Source organism: Colletotrichum godetiae, assembly GCF_030913485.1.
Source record: "Colletotrichum godetiae strain CBS 193.32 chromosome Unknown BDP55scaffold_157, whole genome shotgun sequence".
NCBI classification, from domain to species: domain Eukaryota; kingdom Fungi; phylum Ascomycota; class Sordariomycetes; order Glomerellales; family Glomerellaceae; genus Colletotrichum; species Colletotrichum godetiae.
The window spans coordinates 1-12,652 of record NW_026851405.1 but is presented as its reverse complement, the minus strand read 5'-3'; the positions used below and the strand labels follow the sequence as shown (position 1 = coordinate 12,652).

At 54.2% G+C, this 12,652-nt stretch overlaps 6 protein-coding genes across 6 annotated transcripts; 4 read left to right on the top strand and 2 right to left on the bottom strand.

The window, feature by feature from the left end:
- The first annotated feature begins 3,690 nt into the window (after positions 1-3,690).
- On the top strand, positions 3,691-4,622 carry BDP55DRAFT_97480 (uncharacterized protein). The gene is made up of 2 exons (XM_060581343.1): positions 3,691-4,081; positions 4,164-4,622. Exons 1-2 carry the CDS (start codon positions 3,758-3,760, stop codon positions 4,443-4,445), a joined length of 606 nt encoding a protein of 201 aa, XP_060421312.1. The 5' UTR covers positions 3,691-3,757; the 3' UTR covers positions 4,446-4,622.
- Positions 4,623-5,575: 953 nt separating this feature from the next.
- On the top strand, positions 5,576-6,309 carry BDP55DRAFT_688708 (uncharacterized protein). Its single transcript, XM_060576667.1, has one exon. The coding sequence runs from the start codon at positions 5,632-5,634 to the stop codon at positions 6,202-6,204; it is 573 nt and encodes a 190-aa protein (XP_060421311.1). The 5' UTR covers positions 5,576-5,631; the 3' UTR covers positions 6,205-6,309.
- A 263-nt stretch (positions 6,310-6,572) lies between these two features.
- On the bottom strand, positions 6,573-7,014 carry BDP55DRAFT_741067 (uncharacterized protein). The gene has a single exon (XM_060580430.1). The coding sequence runs from the start codon at positions 6,892-6,894 to the stop codon at positions 6,589-6,591; it is 306 nt and encodes a 101-aa protein (XP_060421310.1). The 5' UTR covers positions 6,895-7,014; the 3' UTR covers positions 6,573-6,588.
- Positions 7,015-7,869: 855 nt separating this feature from the next.
- Positions 7,870-8,953, top strand: BDP55DRAFT_688705 (uncharacterized protein). Its single transcript, XM_060576666.1, has one exon. It carries the CDS (start codon positions 8,185-8,187, stop codon positions 8,824-8,826), a length of 642 nt encoding a protein of 213 aa, XP_060421309.1. The 5' UTR covers positions 7,870-8,184; the 3' UTR covers positions 8,827-8,953.
- Position 8,954: 1 nt separating this feature from the next.
- BDP55DRAFT_625043 (uncharacterized protein) lies at positions 8,955-10,179 on the bottom strand (the record flags this gene model as incomplete). Its single annotated transcript, XM_060571414.1, has 2 exons — positions 8,955-9,833; positions 9,958-10,179. The coding sequence occupies 2 exons, from the start codon at positions 10,177-10,179 to the stop codon at positions 9,384-9,386; spliced, it is 672 nt and encodes a 223-aa protein (XP_060421308.1). The 3' UTR covers positions 8,955-9,383.
- Positions 10,180-10,885: 706 nt separating this feature from the next.
- BDP55DRAFT_688700 (acyl-CoA dehydrogenase/oxidase) lies at positions 10,886-12,652 on the top strand. Its single transcript, XM_060576665.1, has 2 exons — positions 10,886-11,098; positions 11,150-12,652. Exon 2 carries the CDS (start codon positions 11,275-11,277, stop codon positions 12,259-12,261), a length of 987 nt encoding a protein of 328 aa, XP_060421307.1. The 5' UTR covers positions 10,886-11,098; positions 11,150-11,274; the 3' UTR covers positions 12,262-12,652.

The following is a 12,652-nucleotide window of genomic DNA, read 5'->3' as shown; positions in this document are numbered from 1 at the left end:
AGATCAGTCTGTCAGGCCATGTGGCCATCCCCCTGCTGACGCAGTCTTAATGACGAGCCGGTTCCGAAGGACGGAGTCGAACGCCCCTTTTACGTCCATAGTCAGAAGTGTCGCCGTGAGTCCTTTTAGGAGGGCCATCTCGATGTCGTGGGTGAGGCAGGTCGTCAGATCGACGGCTGACCTGCCTTGTAGAGCCCCGATCTGTTGCGGACTGATGATGCGCTCGACAATCGCCAGGGACGCCATCCTTCTGGCTATCAGTCGCTCTAGTCCCTTGCCCAGGCACGAGAGGAGCGCGATCGGCCGCCAGGACCCGGGCTTGGAGGCATCCCTGCCGGCCTTCTGGATCATGACCACCTCAGCTCTGCGGAAGGGCAGAGGAAAGTGGCCGGCCCGCATACAGGACTGGAATAGCTGCCTGACCGGTTCCGAGATGACATCCCAGCATGCCTGGAGGAGGCGTGTTGTGATGCCGTCCACACCAGGGGTCGTTGTCTTTGTTAAGGTGGCCGTCTTCACTTCTTCTCCGCTAACATTGTCCTGCCAAGTAATCGCTCGCCTCGGGACGACGGGTACGTCAAACGGGTCACCCGGTGCGTCATCTTCCGCACTAAACCTGTCGAGAAGGGCTCCCCGAAGCGCTTGAGCCTTTTCGTTAGTATCCTCGATCGTCTGGTTGTCCACAACCAATGGGGGTGCTCTGGTCAGTAGGCTCGCCTTCCGCCAACCCATGATCTGGTACAGGTCCCGGTCTGAAGCGACTCCATCGATCTTTCCGGCCCAGTATGCTCGCTTAGCCTTCCTCACCGTGCTCAGGAACGCCTTTCGTTTCTCCATTAGATAAAGGTGCGCATCTTGCTCCGTCTCCCAGGCTTGTTGGTTGCGGGCAGCACGGTATGCTCTGTGGGCCTCTGCGCATTCCTCCGTCCACCAAGCCGCGCCTTTACCATGTTTTCCTCTCTTCTTGCCGACCGCCTCAATGGCTCGGGAGAAGAGCTCGACGATGTGACTTGCCTGCCCGTCCAGGTCTTCCGGAGTAGGTTGATCCCCCAGATTGGGCATCGCAGCTAGCCCCCCTTCGATCAGGTCTCTCAGCCGAGGCAGCGCCGAGTCGGGCACTGACAGTGGCCGTGGCTGCGGGTGGCCCTCTCCCTGTGACACTGGGCGTTTGAGTAGTGGTATGACGGCCACGATGGCCTCGTGGTCAGCTCCCGGGTGTAGCTGTGGGCTGACCTGCGCGTGCGCAAAAGGGATATTAGAGAAAGCCAGGTCCAGGACATGTCCGCAATCCTGGGTTGCCACCCCAACTTCGCTGATAAGAGAGAGATTGTGGCCGTCTGCCCAGCCTGCGATGTCATCTCCCCGGTTCCCGTTCCTCGTCCCGGGCTCCCAAGAGTAGTGATGCGCGTTGAAGTCACCCGCGATCAAAGCTCGCTCCGGGGGTTTGAGTTCTAGCAGTATCCCTGTTGTGCGGCTGTGGGGGTCGCGGGGTTGTCTGTACACGTTGACGATAGTCGTCGTTTTGTCGACCACCAGCCACAGTACGTCTCTCGTGTGGACAGGCCTCTGCTGCTCCACCGTCATCCCTATCCCTTTGCGTGTGTAGGTCAATACTCTTGGTCTGGTTCCTTCGCTGTCCCAGAAGTCGACCGGGACGAAAGAGTCGAAACCCGGGTGCGTGTTCAGTTGCACGTTTCCGTCCTTCCAGCCCGTCCAGGGTTCCTGGACGAGGACCACATCTATCTGAGCCTCCCAGCAGAGCTGCAGGAAAGCCGTGTGCGCCGGGGAGATCTTTCCGACGTTGCCCTGCGCAACGCGTAGCATCCGTGGGGTCGCCGCTCTCGGCTTACGTCTCCGAGTCGAGTTCGAGGTGGGTGTAGGCATTCGCGACGTTGTAGTTTGGCTTCTGTGCTGCCCGTTGGCTCCTGCTTGGCATGGGTAGCACGGGACGGTCGATGGAGGTGTTGTCGGGGGAGTCTTCGCCTTCGCCTTCGTCCGCCTCGTCTTCATCCATGCTGCTGCTGTCAGTGCTTCCGTCACCGAGGCAAACGATCGAGCTTGCGGAGGGCGTTCTCGTGCGCGCGCGCTTGGCGCCGGGTTGCTGGTTCTGGCTGGTGGAGGTAGGGACGCCTGCCGCCTCCTGGCTACTGTCGGATCGAGTAGCCTTGTACAGAGTGTCCGATGCTTTCTGGCCGGCCTTCCGGATCCGAGCCCGCTCCTTTCGACCGGGAAGGGAGACGACGCCGTTTACGGCCGAGGGCCTCGCTGGGCAGTCTGTGTGGCTGGCTTGGAAGGGGCCGCAGCAGTTGGCACATTGGGGCCTGGCCATGCAGGGTCCCGTTTCGTGTGAATCGGAAGGTCTTCCGCAGTTGCTGCAGATCGGTCGTCGTCCGCAGAACCGGTTGGAGTGGTAGCCCTGGCAGCCGGGGTCGTGTCGGATGAGCGTCCTTCGTTTCTTGACGGGCAGAGATCTGCCGCTTTGGTTGAAGAGCCTGAAGGGCGTGACCTCTGATGTGAATGATATGAGCCAAGATATTTCGTTCGTGACTGGGTTGGGCCCAAGGCGGGACGGTCGAGCAAGGACAGGCTTCTGTCCTGTCTGTGCGAAGACCTCATCTTCAACGAGTGTGGCTGGGTCCAGGACGTCCCCGCCAATGCTGTGTAGTTTTGTTGGGCATCGCGGCACAACGTAAGTGTACCACTTGATAGGCGTCTCGACCTGGTGGGCGCCGAGGCATTCCGCCAGCTTTGCCTTACTTGCAAGTAGTCTTTCCTGTATTTGCTTGTTTCGCGGCTTCAGAGAGTAACCTGTGCTGATATGGTAGACGTGGGGAAGGTCCGCTAGCCCCAGGCCAACGGCCTTACAGACGATCTGTCGTACGGCGAACGGTGCGATCTTCCGAGCGGCCGCTAAGCTTTCTTCCGGGACGCGGGCAAAGATGCGGAGGTCCTCCTTCGGCTGCGCCTGCGGCTGATCCTCGGCGGGGAGTGTGGCCTTCGGGCGGGCAGAGCTCTGGCAGCTCTGGCCGCTCCGGGTCGCCGCAGTGGTGTTGCCCGCCATCGGTGCGACGACAGCCGCCCAACTCCGGGCCGCTATTGGGCTTGTCTCGTGATTGATCAGTCTCTTGAGGGTTTGAATGACATAGGCAGTGGCTTCTTTCGCGATCTGCTTTCTAGAACCGTCAAAGCTGGCGACAACGCTGTCGACGGACCGTGCAATGGTCAGAAAGACGTCTTTCCGTGCCTCGTACTGTCTAGCTTCTTCTGCAAGGGCTGTCAAGACGGACCCTGTGGCAGATCCGCTCGGAGCAGATGCGGTAGAGGCTGCGGGCCCCTCGGCCGAGGTAGGGGCGTCGGTGGTGGCATCAAGCTGGCTTCCCGTTAGGCTGGGCCGGGTCGGCTGTGCCTCGGCGTCGCGGCGTCGCTTAGCTCTTGAGGTGGGGTTCGGCTCCGGAGGTGTCCCGGAGCCTGGTTCGGGGTCGGCTTGGTCGGCCGACATCAGTCCGGTGCCCGACGGCGGCTGTGAGGCCATCGCGGATGCGGGCTCCGGCAAGGGGAGGTGAAGAGTTTTCGGCTGTTAGTAATTTGGTGGTAGGCTCACTCATTCACTAACAGCAGATGCCAAGAAAAATTAGGCGAGAGGGAAGTTGGCCAGGCTGGCTACGACACGAATCAAAGTCACTTCCATGATTAAAATGTAACTCAGGCACGCCCCTCCAGTTGGGTGAAGTATCCATGCAGTACGGAGTACCTACCCATGCTTGTAGCTAGCTTCAGGACCAGGGAGGCGTGTGCCTGCGCCCCTGCACCTCAATTCGTCCCAAAGATCCTGTGGGTGTGCTCTTTCATCCTTGTCGGTGCACGGAACAGGAGCAAGGTGGGCCGCAGCAGACTTCGTCTTGCGAACAGAGTCACGCCTGTGTGCCTCTTCAAGTTGTGTACAAACCACGTCTCCGCCGTCCACCTGCAAGCTGTGGCCTCCATGCAGAGACGTAGGGATTCCGGCTGGAGCGGCCTCATCTCGAGCGCAGACTCCCGGCCAGCGAGGCTTGTCGCTAAGTACGGATACATATTCACGTTGGTAGTGCTCCCCAAAACCCTGCAGAGATTCGTTCACGCCTAGGTTCATCCCTGCTGAGATCGAAATATCGGACCATGATCAGATGCTCCAGCCCGGCCCCGCACCAGAACTTCCGCCTCAGGGTTGCTATCAACAGTTCACCTGCCCCTTCCTTTCTCCTGCTTTAAACAGAGCATATAATTGGATAGTTTGCGGAAAGCATTCTTGCCGCAAACCTAATTGGCGCCTTCCCCAAGCGCGCACGCATTCTTGTCGGCCCAACCCCGCAGGACAGCCGCATGAACGGCCGATCAAGGGGCCTTGGCCGAGCCCAGGCGGCCGAAGATGTATGGGTCTCCTCGGTTTGAGCCCTGCCTCGCGATAACCACCACTCTGCAAGGCAAGTCTAATACCTACGCGGCCAGCGCAGCCATAGGGCGTGGGAAGGTGGACGTATCCATGGGCAGCTTGACATTTTCAGAGATGTCAGTGTCTGCCAGTGCCGAGAGCCTGTTGTTCGCCACCGTTCGAGGCGTGTGATAATAGCCAGTAATCCGGAAACAACGATGGGATCCTCACGTTGTCTGTCATATTCGCAAATGTTATTGGCCGTCGATTTAGAAAGTGTGTCACTCACATGACGTGCTTATCTGGGTCCATTCAAGGAAGCAGCTAAAGCGCTACGCTATGTGGCAGTAGTTGGACTTTCATTTCTGGCAGCGTGCTTGAATATCACTCATGTTTGACCAACAGCAATCGGACGAGGCCTTTCAGCAGGATACCTCTATAGCGTACATTGTAGAGCAAAAGAAGCCAACAGGCCAGCTTGACGAGAGCCGTGTCTGCAATCAAGTAAGCTTCAGTCAGGGCCGAAACGTCCTCGCGCAGCTTGGCGACGGTGCCCACTCGTTCCCCTTTTATCAACCAATCTGGAGCTCTTCCGCGCCCATACATCAACTGCTACTCATGCTTCATAATCGCTGATGGTCGTCCTGAGGTAGCTCATGAGTGGGCATGCACCAACAGAAAGTTCAAAGACTCTGTCAACACAATACTCCGGGGATCGTCGCTTGCGTCTTGTTCTAGGGGACAGGGACCGGTTCTCCAATCTGCGGAGCGATCTGCAGGCTTGAGGACTGAGAATGGCAGCGAACCAAACGAAGCAGGTGCCGACGATGAAGAAAGCTAGGCGGCGTTACGACTTCAAACCCTTGGCCAAGTCGCCGAGAGAGGGTGAGCGAGGGTCTGCTCATTAGGTCAATCCTCGATCAGCTCCTCCTACCGGACCAGCCTAGGGATGGTGGTCCGAATGCTCATGCATGCTAATGCTCATCATTCGAGGCCCTGTACGTAGCGAAGATTCTCATAAGAGTTATGGAACGTTAGATAGTGCTCCTCGGCCTGACAACCACAAATCAACTTGAAACTATACCTGTCGTGAAGCTCTGTTCCTCATCTGGCTCCTAGCTGCTGCTCTACTATAAATGCCCCATTCCCCTCACAAGATCTCCCTGAAATCTCGTTGACTACACGTCTTCTAATTACAACTTATATTTTATTATAAACGCAACATGTCGGATACCGATACCGTTCCCGAGCTTCCCTCCATCAAGAAATATACTGTCCCCCGAACAATTTTTATGTACAGAAAGACGATCGAGTCACAGGGCAAAAGTATTCAGCAACTGGAAGCTGTAGTCTTCGCGCAGCAGGACCACGCTTATCGGCAATATCAAACAATCCTGAAACTACAAGAAAAAATACTGTATCTGCGGGAGCTCCGTGTTCTCCAGCAGAACCATATCGAGAAGCAAGCCAATTCGTTAGTACGAAGACGTTTTTGTCTCAGCCAGCACTTGACGAAGATCGTGTCAATCAAAAGCGATCTGCAGGACATTGCGGATAATTTGATGGAGACTCAGAATTTTGCGCAACAAACGTCGTCAGAGCTGCCTGATTCTACGCCTTCAGAGAGGCTAGAGAAATGCGTTGCGAAATTGGAGCGGTTTGTTGAGGAGACCCTCGCTTGTTCTATGGTAGGTTGGGACATGAGAGACGCGATTGAGCAGAGAGTCGAGTTCTGTTCTTTGAGACAGGGAGGATTTGGGGAAACAGACGCAAGGAGCTGGTTCTTCTACTCGTGAGGCAGATACTGTCACACACGGAGTCACATAAGCCAGAAAGGCATGCATACGGGGAAGAGTATTTTGTGATGAGATAGAGGAGCAATAAGATATATGAATTTGAGGCTAAGCACGAGCTACATATATTGTTCCACATCCGAGAGATCACCTACAATGCCGTAACGATTCGAGATTGTCATTTTGGGCTCATGACTTTCAAGGTTGGCACCCGGCGACAGTGATTCTAACTCTCCCGTGATGTCCCTCCTTGCCCCACTCTCTAATAGAAGCTTGGAAGCCTCAGTGTTACCATACAATACTGACACAACAAAAGCAGTGTTGCCATAGTTGTTCACACTGTCCAGAGGCTTATCGTCAGTGGCACGCCTTACATACGTATGCATTCTACGCAGTAAGTATCTCAAGATATCCAAAGACTCGGTTTCGAGTTTGAACTCGCGCTGTTGTGATTCTATCTGACGGGTTATCACAGTGCACTGGTCCGGCAAGTAGGTGCAAGGCAGTATCGCCGAGATTATCGCGCTGGAAAGGATCCACGCCAGTAAGGAGGAGAAGCTGTATGACGTTCACCTTGCTACCTTGAAACTGGGCGGCCGGAGTGCGGAGTAGATGGTGCAGAGTTCTCCCATTGTTTCCCGGAAGTTCCAAATTGGAATCGATGTCTGGATTCAACAAGAGCGCCTGTATCATGTCCGTCCCTCAAATGCAGGCGTCGTATAGAGCCCAGCCATCTGATTCCGTAACTATGTGCCCTTGCTGAGCAAGCAGTCGAACTCGCGCAATATCTCCAGAGAGTATGGCGCCCACAAGCGGATTGCGGCTTGGCCATACCTCGAGGTCTGGCGGGGTTCTCAGAGGTTGGATCCGGGAGCGGTTATTTCCCGAAGCTCTGCTGTAGTTTGTGCCGAGTGCATTTATCTTACAATGGAATGCATACATAGCGTTGTTGCTGCAGTTACTAAAAGATCCGTGGCCCAAGATAAAACGACCCTTTTTCAGTCAAGAACCTTCCATATCGTGGCTGATTTGTGGTTTACCGCGGCGTTACGTTTCGATGCAGCCTTTAGGTACAACTAGGAGACTTTGTCGGGCCAGCCACGCAAGTTGGAGAGCCTCGACCTCGTTTAAAGACGGAGTTGGCCCAGAATGTCTTAATTCGACATACGAGCTACGATGCCCCACGACCTAGAAAGGTACGTGCCCTTCTATAATGCACCTCCGATTTCTTGTTTCTTGAATTCGTACCTATGAAACGGACAGCAACAGGGTTTTTATTGAGCTGTCTCTACATTTCGTGAACGATCATTTGCGCTAGCTAAGGCGTTGGTTTTCGCAGCAGGCTTATTTGGTGGTCTGAACATCTTCAGGCACGGCCAGGCTTGATTCTACGCACCAGAACCAGTCCAGACTCTCCTCTTCATACCGCGTAGCTGAACTCATACGATGACTTCAGGACGTAATCAACTGGACCACCGTGTGCCATGTTCCTTTCGAGCTAATTTTGATGTGCATTTTGGCTCGCATCTGCCAACGCGTGGAGACGAATCCACTCTCTCCACTCAAATTGCCCCCCGCGACCTACTGCGATGATACAAGGGCTAAGACCAGATGGCTCATGTACAGACCCATTCTCTTGGTAGACCTGGCACAATTTGACGATAAGAAGTAATGGCAAGCAGCTGGCTTTTGGCGTATAAAGCCACTGCCTCTTCATCCCATCCCCTTTTTTCTGCACCTTCTGTCGAGATCTTAGAATTTGAATCCTCAGCCTAATGAACGCCGAAACATATCCGAAGACCAGCAAGTACCACAAAGAACAGAGATTCAACTGTGGAGTCTTGCTGCCGAGACATATGTTCGGTACAAAGCCCTTCTGACGCCGCAACTTCTCCTATTCCATCCACCCCAAAAACCCTATCCTGAGCTTCTCTATCCTCTCATCTAACGTCGAAATTTCCTCCAGATTCCCTGGCTGCAAGTATGGAGCATGGTCTCAGACCTACACCGATGGCGAACTGCATCTCCAGAGCGTCTGCACTTGTCGTTGATGTTGGCCCCACGGTCCAGCCGTGGGGCACTCAGACACTTCGGGGCTTCCGCGAACAAACGGAACCGCTCGACAGCGTCCTCCATCACCAAATATGTCTGATCAAAACGCTCTCGACTCCGCAGAGCATTTGGTATCTTGCATGCATCATGGTGCCCAAGCCTTCAGAGACAGAGCTGCACCAAAGCGCCAACCAAATATCCGACTTCCAACTTATCCACATCAAGGCATCCGTCATTCGCGTCGACATGAGGGAGCAAAACGAGGTGGTCTTCAAGCTAACCGGCGAGTCGATCAACTCCCTGATTAAGTACCACGAAAGTTCCAACTGCGTTGGGATCGTGGCTAAGATGCAACAGCAGGCTAGAAATGATCGAATGCGAAAGAAGGTGCGCGAGGACTTCCTACAAGCTATCAAAGAGTTCGTGTATCGTACCAACGTCTCCGCTCTGAAAGGTCTTGAAGAGGATGGAGCCGGCGAGTTGCTTGGCGATGATAGTGAAAAGGTAAAGAGAATCATTTTGGGCATGATGGAATCACCTGATGGCACCTCCGGTATCTCTCAATTATCTTGAACAGGATACTGTGAAAACTATTGTTTCTCTGTTGATCCAATCAACACTGGATAGGTTGAGTTGTCCTTCCAACGAAGTACCTAGCTAGACTTTCATGTGACTATAATTTAACTTGGAATTTCTGAACTAAAATCTTGCTTCCGCAGCTCTCCATATATCTCAATTGAGCCGTGAGTGACGCCAGATAGCACGCGCGTCTTGATCATATCGCTTGGCCTTTCAGCCAAAGCCATGGTGTCCATAAGTGACATCGTTTGCCGGTCTCCCAGAAGCTGAACGTTGTCTCTCTGGCTGGCAAGACAGGATAATTCCACTCAGAAGATTAGGAACTTTCATAGTACAGGGCTCTACCTTTGCCTTGAGGCACTCAAGTCAGCAGCAAACTGCCTACTGCTCAACGTATACGGGTTCTTGATTATAGCCCGCAAGCGGAAGAGTATGATCAGCCCGTATTATCAAGCGATGGAATTCGTACAACTGAGGGCGAATGCGGTAGAATGGTCTTCGATGCAGGGCAGCAAAGAGTTGAGGGTCTTTCTTGCATTGAGGAGTCGAGTCTACCACAACCCAAGGGTATCAGGCAACCTACAGCACCAAGGCAGATGCGTCTTCAAATCCACCCACACTGACTCGGGTTCGGTATTTCCAAACGGCCATGCTACATTCCACATCATGGAATAGGAAGCCTGAATGGTGTCCATAGAACCCTGCAGCTTGAAGTCTTGGATGTACTGGGGCACGGAATGCTCGTGGCATGGGTAGAGCCAGGGACTATCCGAAAATTGGGGACCGACATGGCTTGGGGGACGTCTGAGAACCTTGCGTCGGGCCTTCCGAGTCCTTGGGATCAGAGGTCTAGGGAGCAGCACCATTCGGTATTTCTTGGTGGGTTTGGTAAAGACTCTACTTCTCTGGCAGTTTCGGTACTGGTGCGTTGGTCGGATGCCCTCTGCGGAACAAGTTGCGAGACTCCAGCGAGACGTTTTGCCTTCAAGTCGTTGAAATGCCTGCCCGAACGTCAGTCATTGTTGCCTATACGAAAGTGCTCAGACGTTGAAACTTGTTTCTCTTTAGGAAAATGGGAAAAGAGACTGGAGGAGATCCTTGCAAGCTGCAGACATAAGAACTTACCTGGTTCAGGCTGAGGTTAGAGCGGACGCTATTCTTCCAGCCTCTTTGCCGTTCCTTTGGCTTTTCGGTGTTATCGATGAACCACTGATAGAGGTCTTTCAACGTCATCTGGTGTGCCCCTTGGCCGAGGAGGGCCTTGTAAATCAGATCCGCGTACGTTTCTTTCCTTTGTGTCCTGCTGACCTCGCTTTGAGCCGAAGCTTGCGACGTGTTGATTGACATGCCCACGCCGTTGAAGCTTGTGCCTGAATCGAGCGGAATAGGGAATACGTCCTTCCCAGGACAGACTCCTAGATGTAGATTGCCATCCCAGTCGTAAGGGGTTCCGATGCAGACGGCTTGGCAATTGGATTGGCATACGTTGCCGATGTCATGACTAGCATCGAAGGCGGTTTGGAATGGGTAAATATCCTCCTCTTCGCTAATCCATCGCGACTCACGAGAAGATGCGGTAGCATCCCGTAGTTCCATCTCGCTGGTCCTGCTTGATAGATTGGAAGATGACCTGTGTGATGTAAAGTGAGGGTGTCCAAAGCACGGTGAATGGAGTGGTAGCGATGTCGGAGACGCACTGTGACCGTGGAGAGTGTTACTCCTTATGAACGCTGCGACGACGACGTGGTAGAGCAGTAATGAGCCGCTTCAACTGAGAGTCTTTCTGCCACCTAGAATGACGAGGCATCAGATTTTGACGTTCCGGATTTGCCAACCTCCATTTCTGCCATCGCAGATCCTTTTGACGCAATCTAATTTCGGATTTGTCGCCAAACGATGCTGCACAGAGCGGGCTCAAAGTTGGCAGGAAAGCCATTTCGTGCCTGACGACATGATTTCACCGTATCTACGTATGTATACATACAGTACATACATACGAAACCTATAGCAACAAGTGTGTGGATTGATTTCTCTCACACACAAACGCAAAAGTGTGGAAGATCGCAGCAACGATCTTTACAAAATCATCCCCAGCTTGCGTTTTGAGACCACATATTCTACTGCCCAACAACTTGGGAGATGTCGTCAACACTACTCAACCGCCAAAGCGACTTGTGGAACGCGGAAAGAGAACACCAGCACGAAGTTACGGGGGAAGCAGTTCAACTCCACTATGAGCGTGCGAGAGACCTTTGTCGAAGAAGTGGTGAGCAGATGAAGAGAACGATCCCAAACAGCGTCATCTAATCGACCACAGGCTTGACGGTGCACGACATCCTTCACCTCTCGCCTAACTTCTGGCGCTTTCACTTCGATAGTACGTTACCTCAACCGCGAAAGATGAATCGAAGCTGAGTTCCTTTAGTGATCGCTGCTCGAGATATGACCGCGTTCGTGATCGCAACGATTCATTTGAACCTCTGCATCGGGACAATCGGCCGTTTCGCAGACGAGCGACCCGACTTGGCAGCTCTACTCGACGATCTGCGACAGTTCAAAGTTTGCGGTGAGTTTATGTTGACAGAAATTGAGCACGGCCTTGATGCCAGAAACCTGGACACGACGGCGACGATGCTCGATGATGGGTCTTTCGTGCTGCACACGCCGGCCCTCGGCGCCGCCAAAGCGATGCCGCCAACCACCCCGTTGGCTGGGATCGCTCGTGCAGCAGTGGTTTTTGCGCGCCTTCTGGTCGGGGGTGAGAGCCGGGGTGTCAAACCCTTTGTCGTTCCCATCAACGACTCGACCCGGATGCGTCCCGGGATCGTGTCAAGGGTCTTGCCGGTCCGACCCGGCACGAAACCATTGGACCATTCCATCACGACGTTCAGCAACGTTCAGCTTCCTGCAAGCGCGCTGCTCGGTTCGTCTGCAAGAGCCGAAGACGAGCGGGCGGAGTTTCTGGACCAGATCTGGCGAGTGTCCGTGGGAACATTGTCATTGTCCATCATGGGCGTCTCCGCCTTGAAGGTGGCCGCGTGCATCACGGCCGTGTACAGCGAGCGTAGGAAGGTTGGGGCCGGAAAGCACGGGAAAGTGGTGCCTATCATGAGCTTTAGCACGCAGCAGCGCCCCATACTCAAGGCGCTGGCCTTCGGAGAGGTCCTTCATGCTTATGCCCAATGGACCGTCCGGGAATTCACGAACCCCGACACCACCGCCGACGTCCGTAGAGGTCTTGCCACCGCCTTCAAAGCACTCGTGGTTCGCTCATCTCGTTTGCTCGTCGAGCTGGCCGAACGATGCGGATGGCAGGGCCTGTATGCCTACAACCAGATCAATGAGCTGGGATCTACGTTTCAGGGAAATTCAGTCGCCGAGGGTGATACGCTGGTCATCAGCATTCGTATGGGTTGTATGATGCCCTAAGCTTCACTCACTAACTTGTGGGGCAGGCCTAGCGTCGGAGCTTCTAGCACAGAAATACTCCCTGCCTCAGCCGGGCGATCGAACAAGTCCTCTGGCCATGTACGAGAGGGGAGTTTTCGATGAGATGGCAGCGAGAGCGGCCACTACGTCGAGCGGCCATAGAAGCGAAGAATTTAATGCGGCGATCCTTCCTCGCTGCCGAACCATGGTGGAAGCTATCGGACAACGCTTAGCCTACGAGGCAGCACTGCGTTCCGGCAACGTGGTTCCGGAAGTGCTCAATCTCTTCGAGAAATGTTGTGTCCAGGAAGACGCCAGTTGGCACGTCGAGCATCGCAATGACAGCCGGGCACGGATCTGGCAGCAGAGGAGAGGGCGTTTACTAATTTGA